This window comes from Herpailurus yagouaroundi, unplaced genomic scaffold, assembly GCF_014898765.1.
Source record: "Herpailurus yagouaroundi ecotype Mexico unplaced genomic scaffold, PumYag 428, whole genome shotgun sequence".
NCBI lineage: Eukaryota > Metazoa > Chordata > Mammalia > Carnivora > Felidae > Herpailurus > Herpailurus yagouaroundi.
The window spans coordinates 311,032-331,949 of NW_024412645.1; the positions used below are offsets into that span (position 1 = coordinate 311,032).

The window sequence follows — 20,918 nt, forward strand, 5'->3', positions numbered from 1 at the left end:
GGCCTTTTCCTTCTTTAAACTCAGAGGGTTTTTGTTTTGTTTTGTTTTGTTTTTCTATTTTAAAGAATACTCAAAGCTTTCTTAGTAATAATCACTAGATTATTTCAGGGATCCAGGTTGTGCCCTGAATTAACATTTTATTATATCTAATACAGTAAGGGTATTCAGAAAATTTGAGGACAGGTATAAGCTCATTATCTACTTTGGTTAAATATCAACCAACACTCCAGTCGGGTAGGTCAAGCTACACCCTCCCAGGTTAAACACAGGCCTGACCTTTCAGTGGTCAGGTGCTACACTGAGGAAGACAGCATTTTGGTCTGCTCAACTCCCATACAACCACTCGGTGTCAGGAAGAGTGGGTCAGAGAGACTATGCTGACTAGGTTCACAGAAAACAATTTAAAATTCATGAGTCTTATGTGTATACTGCAAAATGTTATAATGGAATCAGAGAGCGAGAAACTTACTGTGTTAGGGGCACCTGGGTGGGGTCCAACTCTTCATCTGAATTCCAGCCCTGAACTGATAGCACAGAGCCTGCTTTGGATTCTGTCTCTCCCTCTCTCAAAATAAATAAACTTAAAAAAACAAACAAAAAAAACCTGTTTTTAAAAATGCTTCAGTGGTTGAGAGACTAAAACCAGAATTCAAAATGGTAACCTATTAAATAGCTCCTTCAGAAGGGGAAAAATGAAAAACACATATGTAGACAAGAATATCCCCAAAGCAGCATTTATTTACCCACTGAATTCCAAAACATTTAATTTAGAAGTCTGGCATTTCATAATCACCCATCTTGATTGACATGGGCTGACACATGGCGCTGTCAGGATACACAGGACAATAGCCAAAGAGTTACAAAAAATAAATCCATGATTCTTAAAACAATCGCAACCAAAAAAAAAAAAAAAAGTTACAGGTATCAAAACTTTAGATGCATTGCATTGAAAAAGAAGGTTTGTGCACATCATAATTTAAAGAGGCAAAACAAGGCGCTACTGAAACCTCACGTTAAACAGTTCATTAAGAAGCTGATGGAAAGGAGAGAGGTCTCTGTAATCAGCTTCCCTTAACAGTTTTCCATTAGCTGAAGAAAGAGGTGGGAGGGGTGAATTCATTTTTTGCATGCACAAGATGTACTGCTTAACAAAACACTATCAGCTTGTTTTAAATGGATCATTTAAATATCAACTGTAGCCTGTGTTGGCTAATTCTCCTTTCTAAACTTCCCCAATACTTTTGCTTGGATTTCACATACATTAATAGGCACAGAATGCCTCATTCAGAACCCACTTGTCTGCACAATTCGGAAAGGGAGCCCCTATGGGCTTAAAGCAACCATCAATCCAGCAATGCCCATGAAGATTTATCTGAAACTGCTTCCCAAGGGGCAGGAGAGCAGATCTTAGTAGCTGTGCTGCCAATACAGATAGGTTTAGCACTAGATATTTAGTGATTGTGGCAAGGAAGAATCAGTGATGATGGGGGTGGTGGGTGAAGGAAGGGCCAGGGACCCAAAGGCTCTTCAGTTGCCTTCTCCTGCTTCTTCATCCTGCTGGTCGCTCGTCCAGAGGGTGAGGTTGTCTCGCAGCAACTGCATGATGAGCGTGGAGTCCTTATAGGAATCCTCGTTTAGTGTGTCCAGCTCAGCTATGGCATCATCAAAGGCTTGTTTGGCTAAGAGGCAGGCCTGCTCAGGTGCATTCTGGATCTCATAGTAGAACACAGAGAAGTTGAGGGCCAGACCCAGCCGGATGGGGTGCGTTGGCTGCATGTGCTCTTTGCTGATTTCAAAGGCTTCCTTGTAGGCAGCCTCAGAAGCTTCGACCACACTGTTTTTCTTCTCTCCGGAAGCTACCTCTGCCAAGTAGCGGTAGTAATCACCTTTCATTTTCAGGTAAAATACCTTGCTTTCATACTGGAAATCATTGCAGTTCTTGATGAGGAACTTGTCAAGCAGAGCCAGGACATCATTGCACACTGTTTCCAGCTCCTTCTCAATCTTCTCCCGGTAAGCTTTAACCTTCTCCAATTTCTTTTCATTTCCATCAGCCATGGTTTTCTGCTCAATGCTGCTGATGACCCTCCAGGAAGATCGCCTGGCACCAACCACATTCTTGTAGGCCACAGAGAGGAGGTTTCGATCTTCATTGGAGAGAGGTTCATTGAGCTCTGTCACCTGCAAAAAAATCCCAAAAAGATAAACACTGAGATCTGAATCCAAAAATATTAGAAATCTTCCTTTGAATCTAATCAACACTTTCTCAAAAACAGGATCATGGACAAGCCACACTAGTATAAACAGAATACTTGAAATAAAATATTCAGTGATAAGGGATATGAGAAATTCATATTTAAGATGTTGCCTTAGTCTTGGTAGAGATATAGGGATAAAGGTAATCATGGAAAGACTGTGGTGGTACACAGTGGTGGATGAAAAAGTCCTGAGGTTCAGCTATTCTGCAAAAAGTATTGTCAACAATGAGATCAAACAACTCCTTTGCCAAATGTTCAAGGATTATAGACTGGAAGTACATTCCAGATTCTGCTTCCAATTGTATATTCTAAAAAGAACCAATCACACCTCCCTCAAACACATATTAATAGGTAAGAGCTTCACCTATGAGATCAAACACAGATCAAGTGGCCAGAGTTTTGCCCTGAGTGGTTACACAGAGAATCCCACTGGTACACCCAGACCTCCCCCAATCCAAATGGATGCATGAGTGACAGTAATGTGCCCCAGCCTCTGCTAAAAGGAAACACAGTTACTCAGCAGTAAGCTCTACTTTGACTTACCTGACAGGAAACCCTGACTGGCCATCGAGGATGGAAGCACCAATTATTTTAAGTGGAAATGTTAAACTTCACAAGCTGTAGCTTTCTTTAGGTAGTTCTCCATGATGCCAACTCTAAGCAAGCCAGCTTATGTAGTTAGTAGAAAGAGCACCAGACTTTTGTGTTGTTGAATTGTGTCCCCTTAAGTTATGTTGAAGTCCTAAACTCTGGTACCTATGAATGTGACCTTATTGGGAAACAGAACCTCTACAGATGTAATCAAGTCAAGATAAGATCATTCTGTATTAGGGTGGATCCCAAATCCAATGACTGGTGCCCTTAAAAGGAGTGGGAGATTTGGAGAGACCTATGGAGAACACCATGTGATGATGGAGGCAGAGACTGGAGTGATGTGTCTACAAGCCAAGGAAGGCCAAGGATTGCCAAGACACACCAAAAGTTAAAAAAGAGGCTAGGAAGGATTTTTCCCCAGAGCCTTCAGGAGCACAGCCCTGCTGACACCTTAATCTTGGACTTCTAACCTTCCCAACTCCAACAAAATAATTTGTTTTAAACTACCCAGTTTGTGGTACTTTGTTTGGCAGCCCAAGGAAACTAATACAGATGTGGAATCAGAAAACTTTGGTCTGGGTCCCCCAAAGCTGCTAATTTGCTAAATCAGCCTCTTTTAAAAAGTAGGGGGATTCCTTAATTATATGACTTACTGGTAAAACTCTTTAATTTTCAGAAAAAAGGAAAAACACTTAGGAAACCATAAAACACTAAGCAAAGAAAAATATTACTTAAACCATAAGGAGAGAACTCCTGTAAGTGAGGGGAAAGGGGGAAAGGCCAGGTGCAAAGGAGAAAGTTATTAACAGCATATTAAAACAGACAGGCTTTAACACAGATTGAACAGACTCAGCAGTGGAGAACCAGAAATTCTAAAAAAGAACCAAAACATTAACTCAAGAACGTAAGCACAAATATAATCATTATGTGTAAAATATAATCATCTAATGTGTAAATTAGAAAACTTGTGCCAAGTTCTTCATTGTCTACCAGCAACTCCTCCCCACCAACATACCCTGGACAAGATAAAAATACCAACTCTGTCTTCTAATTTCCCATTCCCGTCCCCATTACCCATACTCTTTTGCTACAGACCCCCAGCCGGAGATTGTCTCTCCTCCTCTGACTACTTAATCAACCCAACTCCACTTTTCTCTTCACTGCGGTCTTTGGTTACAGGCTGCCTCTGCCCTTCAGTAGGATGGCTGCCTGCAAACCAGGCTCCTCATTCCTCCTCACAGACATGAGTGGTCTCCACACTTTTCTCAATGATCCGCCTCAGTCCAGGGCAATCTTCTCTCTACTAATCCAAAATCCATACTCCCTTCGAATCCATTTGAAGACCTGTAACCCCACCAGTTTTCTCCTCCAGTGAGTTCCTTTAAACACATACATTAGTTCATTAGAAATATAAAGAGACTTTATATTTGTTAATTTAGTCTTTAAAGGAAGCAACCCTTATAAATCAAAATTCCATCTTGAATCCTCTGAAAAATCTCAGAATGTCTGAATCTTCTTGAATGACTCACTTTTTCAGGGCAATATTCAATGAAACAAATATGAGGTAAGCACAGAATTTGAGCTCCTTAGATCCTGAAGTAAATCTAAGGCACTTGACATTAAAATGCAAACAATATCCAAAAAAATTTTTAAATAAAATAAGATGCAACAATATCCAAAGAGTCACTATATACTTCACCCTGTGGCTAATAAAGATGCTTATTAAGACTGCCACAAAGACCCAAGTTAACTCTCCAGAATGTATCGTTAAAACTGAGTGCATGTGAAATATGTTTATATATCACACACGGTGTTTGTACAATGGACAGTATCATTACTAAAAAACAAAACCACCATAAGACATCTGGAGTTTAGCCTGAGCTAGCTGTGTGACCTTGTCTGGGAATCAAAAGTAAAACAAGGGGCATCAGCCTAAACGATTTCCAAGGACCTCTTCAGCTCTAATATTCTAGGATTCCATTTTTCCTGAGCAACTATAAGAGGTGTGGAAAGGCACAAGGTTGATAATATTAGTTTAAAAGAAATTTGGGTGTATCCACAGGTTTCTGGAATGCATGCAGCTCTTCTCCATCAGGAATAAACTGCCCAAAAAGGCTACTGGGCAATATTTATCACACCTTCACAAGCAAAATCATTTACTAGGATTATTAGTGTTTATATAACAATCATCTGGTTTCCTGCCAGTCTGAATGAATCACTATCAGCATCAGCTGAGTGTGACTAACAGCTAAGCAAGCATTGTTCTTAGAACCCCAGCCAGGGCCTAACTAGGAAATAACTGGATATGTTTAAATATAGTATTTTTTTATGCTCCTGGGTTACAACTCAGTTACGAAAGGGAAACTTATGGAAGCAAGATCATTTTATTACTTGATTGGATAACTAAAGGAAACTGAGCTTTCCCCACATTGGAAAATGATAGAGCAAAATGCAATCAAATGGCTTATTAAAATACACAGGATTTACAGCCAGTCTTGTTTGGTGACACACAATGCAAATAACCTTCGTAAATGTTAGCACCAGTTCCCAACATTTTAAATTCTAGACTACTGGAGGCAGGAGAGCTAAGGCAAGTCTGGTGATATGCTAAGAGAAGCAGACACTGGGAGGCAATGTAGTATAATGGAAAGGGAAACAGCTACTAGTCCCAACCACAGCCAGATGGTCATCTGCATGCATATTCTATGCAGATGATTTAGTGCAGCTCTACAATTATAAGTTTCCAAATGGCTTCTAACTGGGAACATGAAGCAAAGACACAGAATTTTCAAGATAGAGAGACCTGCACAATGGTTCTCAACCTGCTTTCTACTCCAGCCAGTTTCAACACACCCTCATTTCTGCCACACATCAGCTGCCTTCAGGGTAGCCATTCCAGACACTAAGTCTTCATGTGGCTGCACCACATCTAAGGGGCTCCTCAACTCTGCACACAGCCTCTCTGCCTTCCTGTTCTGTCCACCTCCCACTCCACTTAATCCTACTTACACTCTTTCTGAAAACCTTAAATTGGTGGACCATTCCCATTTATTATAAAGGCCCATGTCTCCATCTCCCTTAAGGATTGGACTCCAGGCCAGCCATTTGACTGATGGCCTTACCATACTGCCATGGCTGTGCCAACCCCAGCCCAGGGCACTCACTTCCACCCCATTTTCTCCGCTCTGGGACTACACAGCAGTACTAGAAGTTACAAATAAGCCGGCAGGCTACTAACTCATTTATCTTCCTATGACACCATTCGCTTACTCAAAAATTCCTAAGGGCCTCCTCCCACTAACTCACCAGGCAATAAACTACGTGTTTGTGAGTAAAAATAGATCCACTGCCAAAAATAGCACAGGGACTATTTGGGAAAACTTAAAAGTTCTTAATCTGGGAAACATCCAACCTCAAAAGTAATACTGAGCAAACAAAAAATGCCACCCCATGGACTGCCAGGCCACATTGCCGAAGTCAGGGTAAACGTTATTTCTCCTGAAGGGCACCCCCATCCTTCAGAGCTACATGCACACACTACTATCCCATCTTTTATAGTTACCCACACCCACTTGCTACCAACAAGCTTGCTTTTGATATAAGAGTTTACAACAGGAAAAAACGACTCTCATGTATAATTAAGTAAAAATAACCACATCATCTTGGGGCGCCTGGGTGGCTCAGTCGGTTAAGCGTCCGACTTCAGCCCGGGTCACGATCTCGCGGTCCGTGAGTTCGAGCCCCGCGTCGGGCTCTGGGCTGATGGCTCAGAGCCTGGAGCCTGCTTCTGATTCTGTGTCTCCCTCTCTCTCTGCCCCTCCCCCGTTCATGCTCTGTCTCTCTCTGTCTCAAAAATAAATAAACGTTAAAAAAAAAATAAAAATAAAAAATAAAGAAAAAAAAATAACCACATCATAAAATCTTTAAGCTTCTGTGGCAGAACCTTGTATGTATTTTAAAAAAAGAAAAGAAAAAGAAAAAAAAGATGAGCCAGAGGAATGAAAGTTTTTTTGGCTGACTCTTCCCCAAGTTACTGTTCTCAAAGTGAGGATCTGGCTGGTCCCAAGCTGATAAAGCACCCACGTGTCACCACTTGCCCAGGCCTGGAAAGACCACTCCCTGTCCTCACCAGGGCAAGGCTGCAGTCCTAGAAAGCCAAAGAGAAGCTAAACTTCAAGCTCAGAGCAGATGAGTTCAGGTAGTTAATATCCACTTGAAGCTTAAATTAGTCAAAATAGCTACCTTTGTATCATGGAGAGACTGCCTTTTTCTTGCTCTTGACATAACTGAACATTTTTGTCGGGATTGGCAAGGATTAAATACAACCCATCTGAATGGTTACTGCATGCTACTATCCCTGGAGGCACCAGTGCTGAAAGCTTCAGAAGCTGTGCCAAGTTCCGATCGCAGGGAAGTGCCAACACCCACTACCACAGGGGAAAGCCGCTGCAGCCAGGAGTGGGAAGAGCACCCAAACCATGGGGCAGAAGATGGGTGGCCTCAACCAGGACACTAAGAGGAATTTTACCAATAACCTAGACAATGAAATTTTAGGGCCTATAGGCTTATAAAATATACTAAAAGCCATGTGGAGAAACAACTGGTACCAAGGATATCAAACAATTTCTTAAAATACCACAAGTATAATTTAACATAGAGTCCTGCACTTCTTAATTCATAGCAGGAATTCAAATTCAATTAAAACTTTGTTTCTTACACTAAAAACCCCTCCTGGTCTTCAGAACAAGCAAAATCCAGATGTGTGAGTTTGCCTTTTACGTTCCCCTGCTATAGCTAAGACCCATAAGCAGTAGATTGTTTTTAATCAAACTTGGCAAAAATGGCTTACATCTGATAGGTGAAATTATTTGTTCACTAAACCCACTTGTGTAAAGGGCCTAGAAGTCAGTCACCAATGATGACTAGTATACCAGAATGTATACTAGAAATATTATCCCTGGGCCATTATTATACAGTGGTTAAAGTTACAGTTCTACTTTCCAGAGTTCAATTCTTGGCTTTACAACTTGACCTCGAAAAAATTAACCTCTTTAAATCCCTTTGTAAAATGGAGTTAACAACTATCCAGAGTTAATCCATCTGGAGCTGTTATGAAAATGAAATGAAAATGTACACATAGGAGTAACAGCTAACCATTTACTGAATGCCTAATTAGTAAAATGGGTAAGTTCCATAAACTTGGTGAATTGCAACACAGAAAACACATTTGGGGTACCTCCTCCTAAACCATATTTCTGGAAGCATGACACTGCATTCTAATACTAATATGAAATTCCAGACAAAGCTCTGTGAACTGTTCACCATCTGAAATCCTGTTAATTCAGGCTACTGCAAGAATCCAGAACCTTCTCTTCTTCCTCAACCAAAATATGGCAAAGCAATAATTACATTACAAATGAGCACTTAGTGGGAAAGAGGACTCTCTAGTTTATTTCATATTTCAAACTACAGCACTGATGTGGCTTTAAGATTTCACACTAACCACAATTTTGGTATACCTCAAAATCATCTTTAGTTTTAATACCTGCAACACAGCATTATGTCTCACCCTGAGCCACTCAGCCGAGCTCTCCTTTTATATACCACCTGCTCATTCCTCCACTTCCCATAATCTCACAGCTGTTGGAATAAGAGCCTTTTGCCCCTGGTTGGGCCTCTTCCTCTCAGACTGTTTCTTTAAGCTGCAGCTTTGTTTCCTACACTTAAGATTTTTATAGATATTCTTCAAGTCCTTCAGACTTTCTCTGTCCTTTGTCAACCTTGTAATCAACTATGTAAAAATGTTAAAACACACCATGCTATCCCAAATATTTTGATGTTTTTTAAATTCACAATTACTACTTCTATGTTTTAATATAAAATAGATGACTTACAGCAATAAGAGACATGAATGAATCACGTCTATCCATGAGTACTCACCAGAAATCTGGTTACCCTCTTTCCTTAAATCATTCAGTCTAATGCACTGACATTTTTTATCCTCCTTTATAGGTTTATTTTACTTTCTCTTAAGATTTTATAATACCTATTTTTCAGAGGTTACAATTTCTGTAAGGTCATTCCAACCCCCGCCTGGAAAGGACCTGGGTTCTACAATGTTTCACAATGCTTCTTCCCACTGTTGCATTCTTTGGAGCTGCTAGGTATGTATGAGATGAGGAGATCTTGAAGATGCTCCTTTACTTCAGAAGCATTTCTTGCCTCTTCACATATTGGGGTGAGGCAGGGAACTGCCTTGATTTGAGGCAACACCACTGTTTCCAATATTTTTCTTAAAGCATGATTTTTCTTAAAGCTTACCGACACCATCCTCCAGGTGATGCTGGTAGCACAAGGAACATCAATGATTACAGACAGGCATTATTAGGTGACCATTTAAATTATAAAGAAAACAGAAAACAAGTTAGAATGAAGACTGAAAACTGACTTGATATTAATACCAACATTACTAGTTTTACATTTCAAAGGACTTGAAGCAAAGTGATGTTAGGTTTCAAAATTACAAGAGTGGTGGCATCAGAACTCGTCTCCTCACTCAGGGTCTACCCGCGAGCAGTCTACTTACCTGCCCTTCCACCACCCGAAGAAATCCCACATAAATCCAGAGGGTTACTAGAATTCTCTTTTTCCAGAAGCTCTACTTTAGGTCTACAATATTAATAAAATGGGACTGAGTCTTTTCCCAATAACATTAAGTATTTAACGCACAAATATCAAAAGATAAAACATAAGAAATGGTCTTCCACTGACCCCTGCCAAGTCCTTTCCAAAGAATATATTCCATTAATTTAGATGACAAAAAAAAACTTGGATTTTTAAAAGGAGTTACCTTGAGGGAATGGTTTATCACAATTCTCAGATGACATAATGAGAGCTGGGATTGATTTTTAAATGCTGGATGGCTTATCCAACCCATCAATCATTTAAGACACAGCTATTACAGATTCCCAACACATGGAAGGGTCCATGAGTTTGCAAAATGCTACCTTAAAAGTCTCAGAGAAAAGCTGTGAACACAAGTTTCTAGCTAGCTACAGGAAAGCATTATTCGAGACTGCTTACGAAAAGCAGAAAACCAATCTTTTTCTCTCCCCAAATAGTTTATTTCATTCTGGTTACATCTCTCAATCCTTTCCTTACTTTCCATTTCACGTTGCCTCAGATTTCCCAGAGCTCCAGAATGTCCTTTGTAGCCATTTTTCCTTAACCTCAATTCACCTTTATTCAAGACCAACTCCTTTATTCCCAAACGGCTCCTAACACTGAGGTCTTCAAGCCCCACTCACAAGGTGAACGAGGACCTCACTAAAATGTCCAGAGAGGCCTCAGCCTGAACAATCCCAGTACTACTCTGTTACTGGGGAGAAGAGGCTCACTCAAGTGTGACTTGTGTGGACAGAAGTGACTCTCTTATCCCAAAGAAAATTAAGCTCAGAACTCCTTCAGAGGAAATGGATTCCGTTGTTTCTGTAAAACCTGCAAAATTAATAGATTTTACATTTGTGTCCTTAAAGAGGTCCCCCTAAATTACAAAGACTTCAGATCCCAGACCTAGATTGTCCCTGGTTTAAGACTATCTAGCCTGTGACAGCATGCCAGTGCTCAAATCGGGATCACCAATGAATCAACAAATGAGTGGTAGTGGTGTTTTTCAAACACACTTAGGGCAAGGTGTAACAAGAATAGTACAGGAAAGATACCTCTTCAACTGTCTTTCTTAGCTGGATACTTCTAAATATTGACCTCAACAATGCATTTCATATGATATTAATATCAAAAGCCTGAAAAGGTTTTCAAATGATTCTGAAATTTTAGGGAGTCTCTCCATTTGTAGATTTCTAAGAAATCTCACAAGTCCAGCAAAAGGACAAAGGAGCCATAATTCAGGCCAGTAATTGTCAAGCTTCAGCCCGCTAAAAATTGCCATGAGCACTGGTTAAGGTGCATTTCTGAGTCCCAATCCTAGAGTTGCAGAATCTTTATGTCTAAGGCGGATCCTCCCAGGTCTCCGGAGGATGTACACTGGATGAACATAGCAGGCTGGGGGCCGCCAGCTGTAGCTGTACCACTATGTGACCTTGACGCAGAGAAGTATCGTTCATTTAGAAAAAAACATAAAATAATGTTAAGAGGCAGAGACAGTGCGAGGATAACCGGAACTCTTAGTCTCAGAAATGCAGGTGGTGTCTAATCCACGGTATTTGCTAGGGTGTGGCTGGGCACGACTCTTTCACCGGAAATCAAGCTGCAGAATCAATCTATAAGGATCTATGAGGATCTCGGGAAGGCAAAGGCATACAGTTCTGTCTCGCCAACAAGTCTCATTTTAATCTCCAGGCAGATGCTCCCCACGTCAAACCTGGTAATCGGGCCCCACACACCCTGCCCCCCCCCCCCGCCCTCCCGCCTGCGTCCACGTCTAGACTGCAGGGTGGGGGGTCTTCGCACACAAAGCCAGACCCCGGGTATGGGAAGATGGAACGAGAACGATTCCGGCGAGCAGGGCAAAACAGATCGGAGTCAGACACACTTCAGGTAGTGGCAGAGAAAACCAGGAGAGACAGGGCGCCACTCACTAGGTGATTCTTTATTACAAGTTGGGGTATGGAGGAAGGCGAGAGGAAGGTGTGCCCCTAAGTTGAGCAGAACAGTCTAGAACGAGGAATGCGGCTCTCACGTTTCCTCGGGCACCCCCTCCCCCAACCCAAGGCTCCAAGCTGGGATGCCGCGACCCCTGCCCGCCCGAAAGGGGGCACTATCCCCCGCCCGCAGGAGGGTATTGTCACCCACCCGTCCCCGTGGGGCTCCATTCCTCCCCGGAGACCCCACCCGGGCCCGGCTGCAGGAAATGGCGGGGCGGGCGCGGGAAGCGCGGGCTGCCGGCGGGCGGCCGCGCCCAGCGAGGTCGAGGGGTCGCCCCGGGCCCGGAGGGAGACGCCGCCCGGCCACCCATCCCTCCCCTACGCCGGACCCCCCAGCCGGCCGCCCGGCCTCCCGGCGAGCTCACCGCCTTCATGGCGGAGGCCATGTCGTCGTAGCGCTCCGCCTGCTCGGCCAGCCGCGCCCGCTGCAGCAGCTGCTCTCGGTCCCCCATGTCGCTCGTGGCTTGGCCTCGCCTCACTCCCGCACCACTCGCCCTCTCGCCCGCCCGTGCGTCCGCTCCCTGGTCGCCGCGGAGGCCGCCGCCGCGCACGCGCACTGGCTCGCCGGCCGGCCGGAGGCTGCAGGCTGCAGGCAGCGCAGCCGCTCGCGCCCTCTCGCTGGCTCGCCCCGCACGCTGTGGCTCGCGCCACCGACGCCGCCAAGGGAGGAGAGGCGGCCGCGCGGGGCGGGGGGATGGGAGGACGGAGGACGCCTGCGCAGTGGGAGCAACCGGGCCTGGCGGCGGAGAGCGGCGGGAGTGGGAGGGGGGGAAGGGCGGGCCGGCCCTAACGGTCTATTTCAAGGTGACGTCACCTACTATAAATAGCTGCCGCCGCCACGGCCCCGCCCAAGAGCTGCGCAGGCGCCCTGTGAGTGCTGCATTTTACCGCCGCATAGGTGGAGGTGGGAGAAGGGAGAATGGGGTGGGGACTGCGGTGCCCTAGGAGAGGGCGCGGTGATGCGGTTGCGTAGGTAGCTCAGTGTCACAGCTCCTCCTTGAAGCGCGCCTCTGAGGCCAGGTTGGAGATCTGGCTTGAGAAGTTCCCAAAAAGCAAATAACCCTACTGTCCGGAAAAGCCAGGAGGCCGTGTGCCCCGAGGGGCGGGCCGAGACCGCCCTCCTCGAGCCCCCAGGCTGGTGGACCGGGCCTTGGGACACATCTTGCGCTTGGGTCTGCACTGGCCAGGGCCGGATCAGATCCGTACTTTGGGGACAGCACCCCTCCCGCCACCCCCAAATACACATTCACATACAGCGGGCTTCAGAGCTGCGCTCCCACCTTGAGAAGTGACTTTGGGTATACTGTGCCTTCCATGAGAGGAGGGACAGAGTAGTCTGGCTGTGATTAGTAACATTCAGCACATACCTACTAGGAGCCAGCCCACTGCTAGGCCTGTATGGACATAAACATTTAATCCTCACAACCCACCTCACAGGTGGACACAGTTGGTCTCCCCATTTTTCAGAGTCAGATTAGTGACTCAAGGTTACACATCCTGTAAGTGGTGGGGCAGATCTGAGTTCAAACCCAGACTGAACATCCTTCTGTGGCAAAGGGGGGTGGGGTGGGGTGGATGGGCTGGCTGCTCACTAAGTTCATCCCAGTTGTGGCATTCCGTGCCGAGGGTCCCTCATACCAGGCCTGTGGCTGGGCGTTGGACAAACTAGGAAAATTCCAATGGCTAAAACACAGCCCCACTTAAGTACAAATGCCAAGGGCAGGACGGTAGAGAGGACCTTAGGTTCTCTGAGAATTTTATTGCATGCTCAGCATAGGGGGAAGGAGTAACTATAGAATAAGTAAGATACATTCTCTTGTCTCATAGGGTAGATCTAAATACGTGTAAGTACAGTTTAGCTGGACCCTGAGGAAGATGAGAGTCAGGGAAAAGGTATTAGGAGTGGGGTCCAGCAGACAAAGGCTTGGCAGCAAGGATAGAAACAAAATCAAAGATGGTGAGAAGACAGGCCTGGCAGTGGGCAATGAGGCTGGGCAAAACAAGATCATGGAGTGTTTTAAATGCCAACCTGATTATTTGAGTCATTATCCTTAGGTAACTGGGAACCAGGAGAGATGTGGAAGCCATATTTCAAGCCAAGAATCTTACTCTGGGGAGTAAGATGCATTTGAAGGGAGAAGGGAGGGACGAATTGGACCTTAGTTTTACCATCTGGAAATTGGACTCGAAGGACTGTCAAATGCATTGTAGAATAGAAATCCTGAAATGCTCGAGATGGCAGGACACTTAGAGTCACTGTTATCCAACCCTCTATCCCACATAAGGAGAAACAGAGCTCTGAGGAGGAGAGGCTAGCCCCAGTTTGCACAGTGAATGAGCAGAGATGGGTCCTCCATACCAGTTCTCCTGCCTCTGGGCCTTTTTCTCCCTGCTGTGATTCTAAAATGAGGACCTCGGTATCCATGAAACAGGATTTGAATGTGAATTTGGGAGAAGGCCTCCCAACCCAGGTTCCACCATGCTTTGAAGAGTCACCTTTGCTGACTACAAATGGAATTGAGGTTAACAAACCAGGCTGATCTTTCCCCTGGTGGATATCTTTACAGAGCATGGTAGATAATAATTAATTGTCCACCCCGCTCTCCATGAAAATGGGGTTCCAGTGAGAGGTGGGAGGAGGGCCAGCGCTGGGGGGATTTCTATGATTCCTTCCAGCTCTTAGAGAAATTAGAGCCTTTCTAGCTTTTCTGATCATGTTGGACTCAGATTGATTTCAAAACAGTGAAAATTAGGTAGACTAGAGCATTCTACTTCTAATTTATAAATGTCAAATGGGAGACACTTTGGTTCTCCCATGAAGCTTTTCTCTCCTTCTCACCAAAAAGTTCAGTGTCTCCACTTCCTCACCTCCCACCCACCTTTGAGCCCAGTGCACTCTGGCTCTGCCCCTATTCCTTCACCTAGGCAGCTCTCGTTGTGGCCACTAGTGGCCCACTGTTGTCAAATTCAAGGTCATTTTATAGTCCTCACCTTCCTGGCCCATGTGACTGCTCTGCGCACAACTGCTCATCCCTCCTAGATAGGCTCTCCTCTAAGGTTCCATGACCCTGCATCCTCCTGGCTTCGCTCTGCTGCTCTGCTGCTCCTCTTCTCTGGTCTGCTGTATGAGCTTGTCTTCTTGGCCTACCCTGAAATATTGGGGTACTACAGGACTCTGCCCCAGGCCCTCTGTTCTATCCTGGGCAACCTCATCCATGCCAGCTCTTGAGGGAACATATGCCACATTCCCAGCTCTGGCTAAGGAGCTTTGCAGGAATGGGTATATTTTTTTCTCCTCAAGATTCCCCTGTAAAGTAGGTACAATTTCCATCCCCATCTTACAGATGAGGAAACTGGCTCAAAAATGTCCCAGGATTAAAAAAAAAAAAAAAAAAGTTCCAGGATTTGAATAGTCCACAGCTGGTAATCAGTAGAGTCAGGATTTGAACTCAGGTCTGTCAGACTCCCAAACCTGATGGCCCAACACTTCCCTGTGGTGTCAGCTGAAAAGGGCTCAAGGTGTGACTCCCTTTCAGGGTCATTCTGCTTGTAAAAAGTACACATAAACCTTGCTACCTGTAGGCTACACTCTGACCAGCACCCATCTTCACCCTTTGGAAAGGGCTGCCAACTCCCATAGCCTCATAAATAAAGCCCAGGGCAACTGCCTTGGACAGGACATCTACTCCCAGAGCTCTAAGTCCCATCAATAAATGTCACCTTTGAACAACTCCAAAGAGAGTCCCTGAACCAGGTAAAGGGGACTAATGATTAAGGCCAAACACACTGGTTGCCCAGAGCTCAGAGCAAATCCTCAGTGCAAGGGCCAAGTCTGCTGCATCCACATCTGGTACAGGGTCTCACTCAGACCAGACTGTCCCTGGCTACCTGAGGACATGTGAGTGCTGTGATGAGGAAGAAGGATCTGGACTTAGTTTCAAATTCTACTCTATCAGTTACTAGCTGAGTACCACTGGGCAATGGCTAATCATTGGGCCCAGTACTAATCACACCTATTTCTTAGGGTTGCGGATCAGCAAGAGTTCGTATGTTTCTCACCTTCACAAGGCCAACACACGGGAGGCACCAGCCATCACAACCATACAATAAATAATTCCTTGCTGCATCCCAGCCTGAGCCAGGGGTAAGGACTGCTCCTCCTTAAAGGACTGGATTTCCAAAGCAATGCCAGAACCCTCCTCCAGAGCCCAGTGAATAGGTGACCCAGAAAAGGCACGTCCTGGTTTTTTTTCCTTGGGTACTCTGGGACACTCTGAGCTCCCTGAGAAGTCTGGATACCAAGGGACATACTACAAAGGAGACCTGGGTATTGTTCTGGAGAGATGGCTTTCACACTGTCGGCATGGTTACCATCTTGAGCAGGAGGGGCTGCCTGCCTACAGATTAGTGTCAGCCAGATAGAATTTTAGGTTTTTTTCCTCCAAATTCAGGCCTCCTGCTGCCCAGGTAACCTTGCTGATTCTGAGCCAATGATAACACCAGCAGCAGCAGCAGCAGCAGCAGCAGCTGCTGCTCTTGGCCAAAGGTCAACACTTTACCCCCATATGTTATCTCACCAAATCCTTACAACTCTTGGAAAGAGGTTGTTATCCCCATTATATGGATGAAGAAAATGAGACTTAGAAAGGTCACCCACATCACTCATGCCTACATTCTGCCACTTGCTGTGGCCCCAGTGTCCTTTTGCTGATACCAAATTCCACCCCAACCCTTCCCCCCCCCCCCACCCTGTTACAAGATCAGCCTGAGCCCACAGGTTTCAGGATCATCCAGAGTCCTCCATCACTTTGTCAAAGCCCACTTTGGGAGCAGATCAGCTCCCAAAGGCAGCTTTTGGCATTACAAAGGATGAAAGTGTTTTGGTAGCTGCAGTCTGTGAGCCAGTGGAGCTCAGAGCCCATTCTTAGCACCCGTCCCCCTCAAGCTTGTGCAGAGGAGCTCAGCTCTGAAGGAAGAAGGCAAAGCTGTCACCCATGGAACCGCAGTTAGAATAAGGGCAAAAAGACTTCAGTCATGCAGATGGTCAAGGAGCTTGTGTTTCTTAGCCAGAATTTTCTAGATCCTTTTGCTGGAACCATCTAGGTAATCGCTTCAAGCTTCTGTGTGATTCCCACTTAGGTAGAACCAGGTGGGTTGGGCTGTGTGGCCTGGGAAAGCTGGAGGGCAAAGCATTAGAGTGCTGTGACTTCCCCTCTCTGAGCCCTGGATTTCTTATCGGTGAAACAAGAGGCTGCATTAATGGCTGGCAGCATTCCTTCTTTCTTTTAGCTCTGAAGGTCCAGGATATTTCACCATGGGAGGTTCGGCAAACAACGGCATGGCAACTCAAGAGGATAAAACAGGGATGCTTCAGAGGATCAGTGTTTGGATCCCATGTCAAAACGTGGAGTGGAAGAGGGTAACAAGGAGCTACTCCATAGCAGGCCACAGGGCAGTGTTTGCCAGCACACTTCCACTTGGTTAAGGTAAGGTCAGTATTGTTCCAATTTTACAGATGAGGAAACTGAGGCCCAGAGAGATTAAGTGTCTTACTCAACTGCAGCACAGACAACAGGGGGTGGGAGCCAGGATCAAGACCTATTCCACCTTCACCATTCTTTTCACTGCTGTCCCTAACCTTCTGAGAGTCTTTTGGTTGTTAGGCTCTGAGCATAACTGTCCTCAGTTGTGGCTGAAGCCATACCCTGGGAAGTAAGGGAGAGGGTAGCTGAGTTTCTATCCAGGTTTCCTGCCAGTCAATTGTATTAAAAAACATCTTTTCCTGGGGCACCTGGGTGGCTCAGTAGGTTGAGCGTCTGACTTCAGCTCATGTGATGATCTTACAGTTCATGAGTTGGAGCCCTGCATCAGGCTTGCTGCTGTCAGCTTGGAGCCCACGTCGGATCCTCTCTCCCCCTTCCCCTCTAGTTCTCTCTCCCTCTCAAAATAAATAAATAAACTTGAAATAAAAATCAATAAATGGATGGGGGAACTAAAGCTCACGTACACAAGAGTATGTAGCTAGTAGGGGCAGAGTCGGGATGTGAACGTAGGTCTTTCTATCAAGTTCACACTCTTTGTCACTTATATCACCTGCTTCCCACTTTCTTAGGAAGTTGCCATTTCCTTTTCAGAATGTAAACAGTGGGGAATCATTCCTCATCTGAGCCCCCACCGCCAGGCATGCCTCTCCTGGAGTGCTGAATTGAATCTTATCACACCTTGTGCATACTGCAGAAATTCTGTTGCTAGAGCCCTCTTTGTGAGTGGCAAGGTCATTCAGGAGGTGGAACACTTTTAATTGGCTGACAGTTAACTGACTAATTGACAGCTAAGTGGAAGATAAGATAAGGGAGGGAGCAAGGGGGAGTTTGCAAGGAGGCCAGAGGAGGCTGAAAGGCAAGGGAGGGCTCCTGGGTTGAATTTGAGAGTCACTCAGACTCTCCTCAAATCCTGGCTCTTCCACAGTAGCTGGAGAAGCCTGGGAAAGTTGGCTGCACCTCTCTGAGCTTCAGTTTCCTTGTTCATAAGATGGGCCTCTTGCAACAGCTAGACCTCCTGGTGAATAAGGTTATGCTGAGGGAGAGAGTAGGTGCTGCCTACTGTGACAGTTGGAGGATCAGCCACCCTAAAATGCCCTCCCCATGAAATGACTGGGCCCTGAAGGCCTGGGGGCAGCAGGGAACTCACAGGATCAGAGACCCACAATAAAAGTCTTCGAGACAACTCAGGTTGGCTCTCTCACTCTGAGAGGCAGCACAGGGTAGTGGAATGGTAGCCAGCTCTGCCAGCAGTTAGGCCTGACTCCAAATCCAGCCCCCACTTGCTGTGTAGCCTCATATGTGTCACTTTGCCCCTCCCAGACTGGTTCCTCATCTTTAATATGGAATTAAACATAATGCCTTTGCCATAGCTCTGCTGAGAGGATCAAAGATCCAGGCAATGACAGCCAGTATTAACTGTGGGACACTGAGACTCAGAGAGGGAAAGTAATTCACTCATGGTCACACAGCAAGTTAGCAGCAGAATCAGGTCTATGCCCAGACCTCCCAAAGCCAAGACCTGAGCTTATCCTTGGACAGCTGCAGCCTTACCTCAAAAGGCCAAACTGGGCTTTGGAAATGCAGCTGAGGACCTTACTGGGATCACTAGTGAGATTCTATGTCTCACTGAGCTGAGGCAACTGCTTGCATTGCCAATGGCTGGCAAATGGCAAAAAGCCTGGGGTCATGTGTCTCACCTGGGGTCTAATCCACAATATAACCCTGAGGATGTCAGGTTGCCCCTCTGAGCCTCAGTTTCCATATTCACCAAATGGAGGTAAGGATTCCTGGCAGAGCAAAGGGATTACATAAAGGCACGGGGCTCTTTTCCTAACGGCTACCCCTGAGCTCACGCGATGCCCCGAGCCCTGTGCTATGATCAGCCATGATTTCACTTAGTCTTCACAGTGACCCTGTGAGGTGGGAACTCCATTTGCAGATAAATGGCTGGAGAGGATTGGAACCAGGGTCTGAGCTCTGATCCTGATCCCTCTGCCTGAGACACTTACCTCCTCTTTCCATACCTAACTGGGGATCCTTCCTCAGGTTTCAGTATAACCTTCTCTGGAAGGATCCCTCAGCCTCAGGCTGGGGAGGGCCCCTGCATTGAGACTATTTCTCCCTCTCCTCCTCCAGCTGGGAAGTCTCATGATGCAAGGACCTTGTCAGGATTACAGCTGTATCCCCGGAGCCTAGCGCTGTGCTTGGCATACAACAGGTGCTCAATCAATACTTGCCAAATGACTGAATGCATCCTGTCAGTATCAGGATGCCACCCAGGCCCTGAGGGAGCCAGGGCATGGGAGGAAAACGTTTGGACTCCTGCCATGCCTTACATTAGCAGCATCTTCTCTGAGCCCTGACAGCCAGCCCCCTGGGACGCCATTTGAGCCAGCTGAATTCCGGTCACTGTTTCACCTTGGAAAGGCAACCGCAGCCCTCACCAAGCAGCCCAGTAACTGACGTCACAGCAGTGCCAGGAGCTGCCCCGTTAATATTTAATGTAGACTCCACTGCGGCAGAGCTGCAGGCTAGAAGAGCTGGAGGGGGCTGTGCACCGTCTCCATGGGGTCGTGAGGAGGGCACAGATGGAAAACGGCTTCATAAACCGGAAAGCCCCCAGCAGATGAGCATTACACTGGCCTGTTTTAGTCCCTGGCTTAACTCAGAAAGAGCCAGAACAGCATGTGCCTGCAGTAGGACAAGGAGACTGCTGACTGAGCCCAAGTGATAAATATATGCGGGATTAGGGGCTCCGAGGGAGATTTCCTGGAGACTGTGGGAGGGTGAGCACTGGCGCCAGCCAGACCTGGACTCTACTCCAGGTTTGCACAGTGCAGCTGTGCGACTGGGTAGCAACTGTACCACTGAGCCTCAGTTCTCTGATCTGTGAGATGGGCATAATACCTTCCTTGAGGGGCTGTTGTGAGGATTAAATAAAACAAGTGATGGAGAAGAGCCAGCTCAGTACTTACTAGGACCTTGGTAAATGCTTCTCCAAACCTCAGGGGCCTGAGGTTAGTGACAGGAGATGTGAAAGTGCTTCATGCATTCACTGGCCAGGAACAGGAAGAGAGGGGCCCTTGTGGACCATCTCTTCTGATCATCTGACCCCTTCATTAGACAGACAAGGATGCTGAGGGCCCAGGAGGGGACAGAGGCTCACACAGCAGAGCTGAGGTCTGACCTGATCTGCAGTTGCCTGCCAGCCTTCCCCACCAGTGATGATGATGAGATGCCCCCATTGATGATGGATGCCTCTGCCTCTCTGACCTGGACAAAGCAGGACCCTCATCCTCCACCCCTTCCTTGTCTCCCTCTGGTATGTTTCCCCACAAATCCTGGCAGCTTCCCAAAATGTAAATCCGAACCAAGGCAGCCCCTGCTTAAACCCCTTCTGTGGTCTCACATTTAGCACTGGCCAGAGAAAATACAGGAGGCCCAGTTAAAACTGAATTTCATATAAAGAACAAATGATTCTTCAGTATAAGAATGTTCCAGGGACGCCTGGGTAGCTCCGTCAGTTGAGCGTCTGACTTCAGCTCAGATCATTATCTCACGGTTTGTGAGTTCAAGCCCCATGTTGGGCTCTGTGCTGAGAGCTCAGAGCCTGGAGCCTGTTTCAAGTTTTGTGTCACCCTCCCTCTCTGTCCCTCCCCAGCTCGTGCTCTCTCTCTCTCTCAAAAATAAATAAACATTAAAAAAATTTTTTAAAAGAATGTTCCAAATAATGCATGCATTATTACACTAAAAAGTTATTCATTGTTTATCTGAAATTCCAAGTTAACCATTCAACCTGTATTTTTATTTGCTAAATCTGGCAATCCTACACAAACAGCCTTTAGGAAAAAGGTCAGAGG

At 46.1% G+C, this 20,918-nt stretch overlaps 1 protein-coding gene and 1 long non-coding RNA gene across 2 annotated transcripts; one reads left to right on the forward strand and one right to left on the reverse strand.

Moving 5' to 3' along the window:
* Positions 1–718: 718 nt before the first annotated feature.
* Positions 719–12,156, reverse strand: YWHAH (tyrosine 3-monooxygenase/tryptophan 5-monooxygenase activation protein eta). Its single transcript, XM_040464006.1, has 2 exons — positions 11,881–12,156; positions 719–2,181 (listed from the first exon to the last, which is right to left on the reverse strand). Exons 1-2 carry the CDS (start codon positions 11,965–11,967, stop codon positions 1,528–1,530), a joined length of 741 nt encoding a protein of 246 aa, XP_040319940.1. The 5' UTR covers positions 11,968–12,156; the 3' UTR covers positions 719–1,527.
* Positions 11,328–20,585, forward strand: LOC121022655 (uncharacterized). The gene is made up of 3 exons (XR_005787039.1): positions 11,328–11,408; positions 16,805–17,001; positions 19,195–20,585. It is a non-coding gene; the product is annotated as an uncharacterized LOC121022655 (long non-coding RNA).
* The last annotated feature ends 333 nt before the right edge of the window (positions 20,586–20,918 follow it).

What these genes read in the sequence shown, in the direction of transcription:
- YWHAH (XM_040464006.1), bottom strand. Translation starts at nt 11,967, where the DNA reads ATGGGGGACCGAGAGCAGCTGCTGCAGCGGGCGCGGCTGGCCGAGCAG. An exon ending in TGGCCTCCGCCATGAAGGCG is followed by an intron (nt 2,182 to 11,880) that starts GTGAGCTCGCCG and finishes ATTTTTTTGCAG; the next exon opens with GTGACAGAGCTCAATGAACC.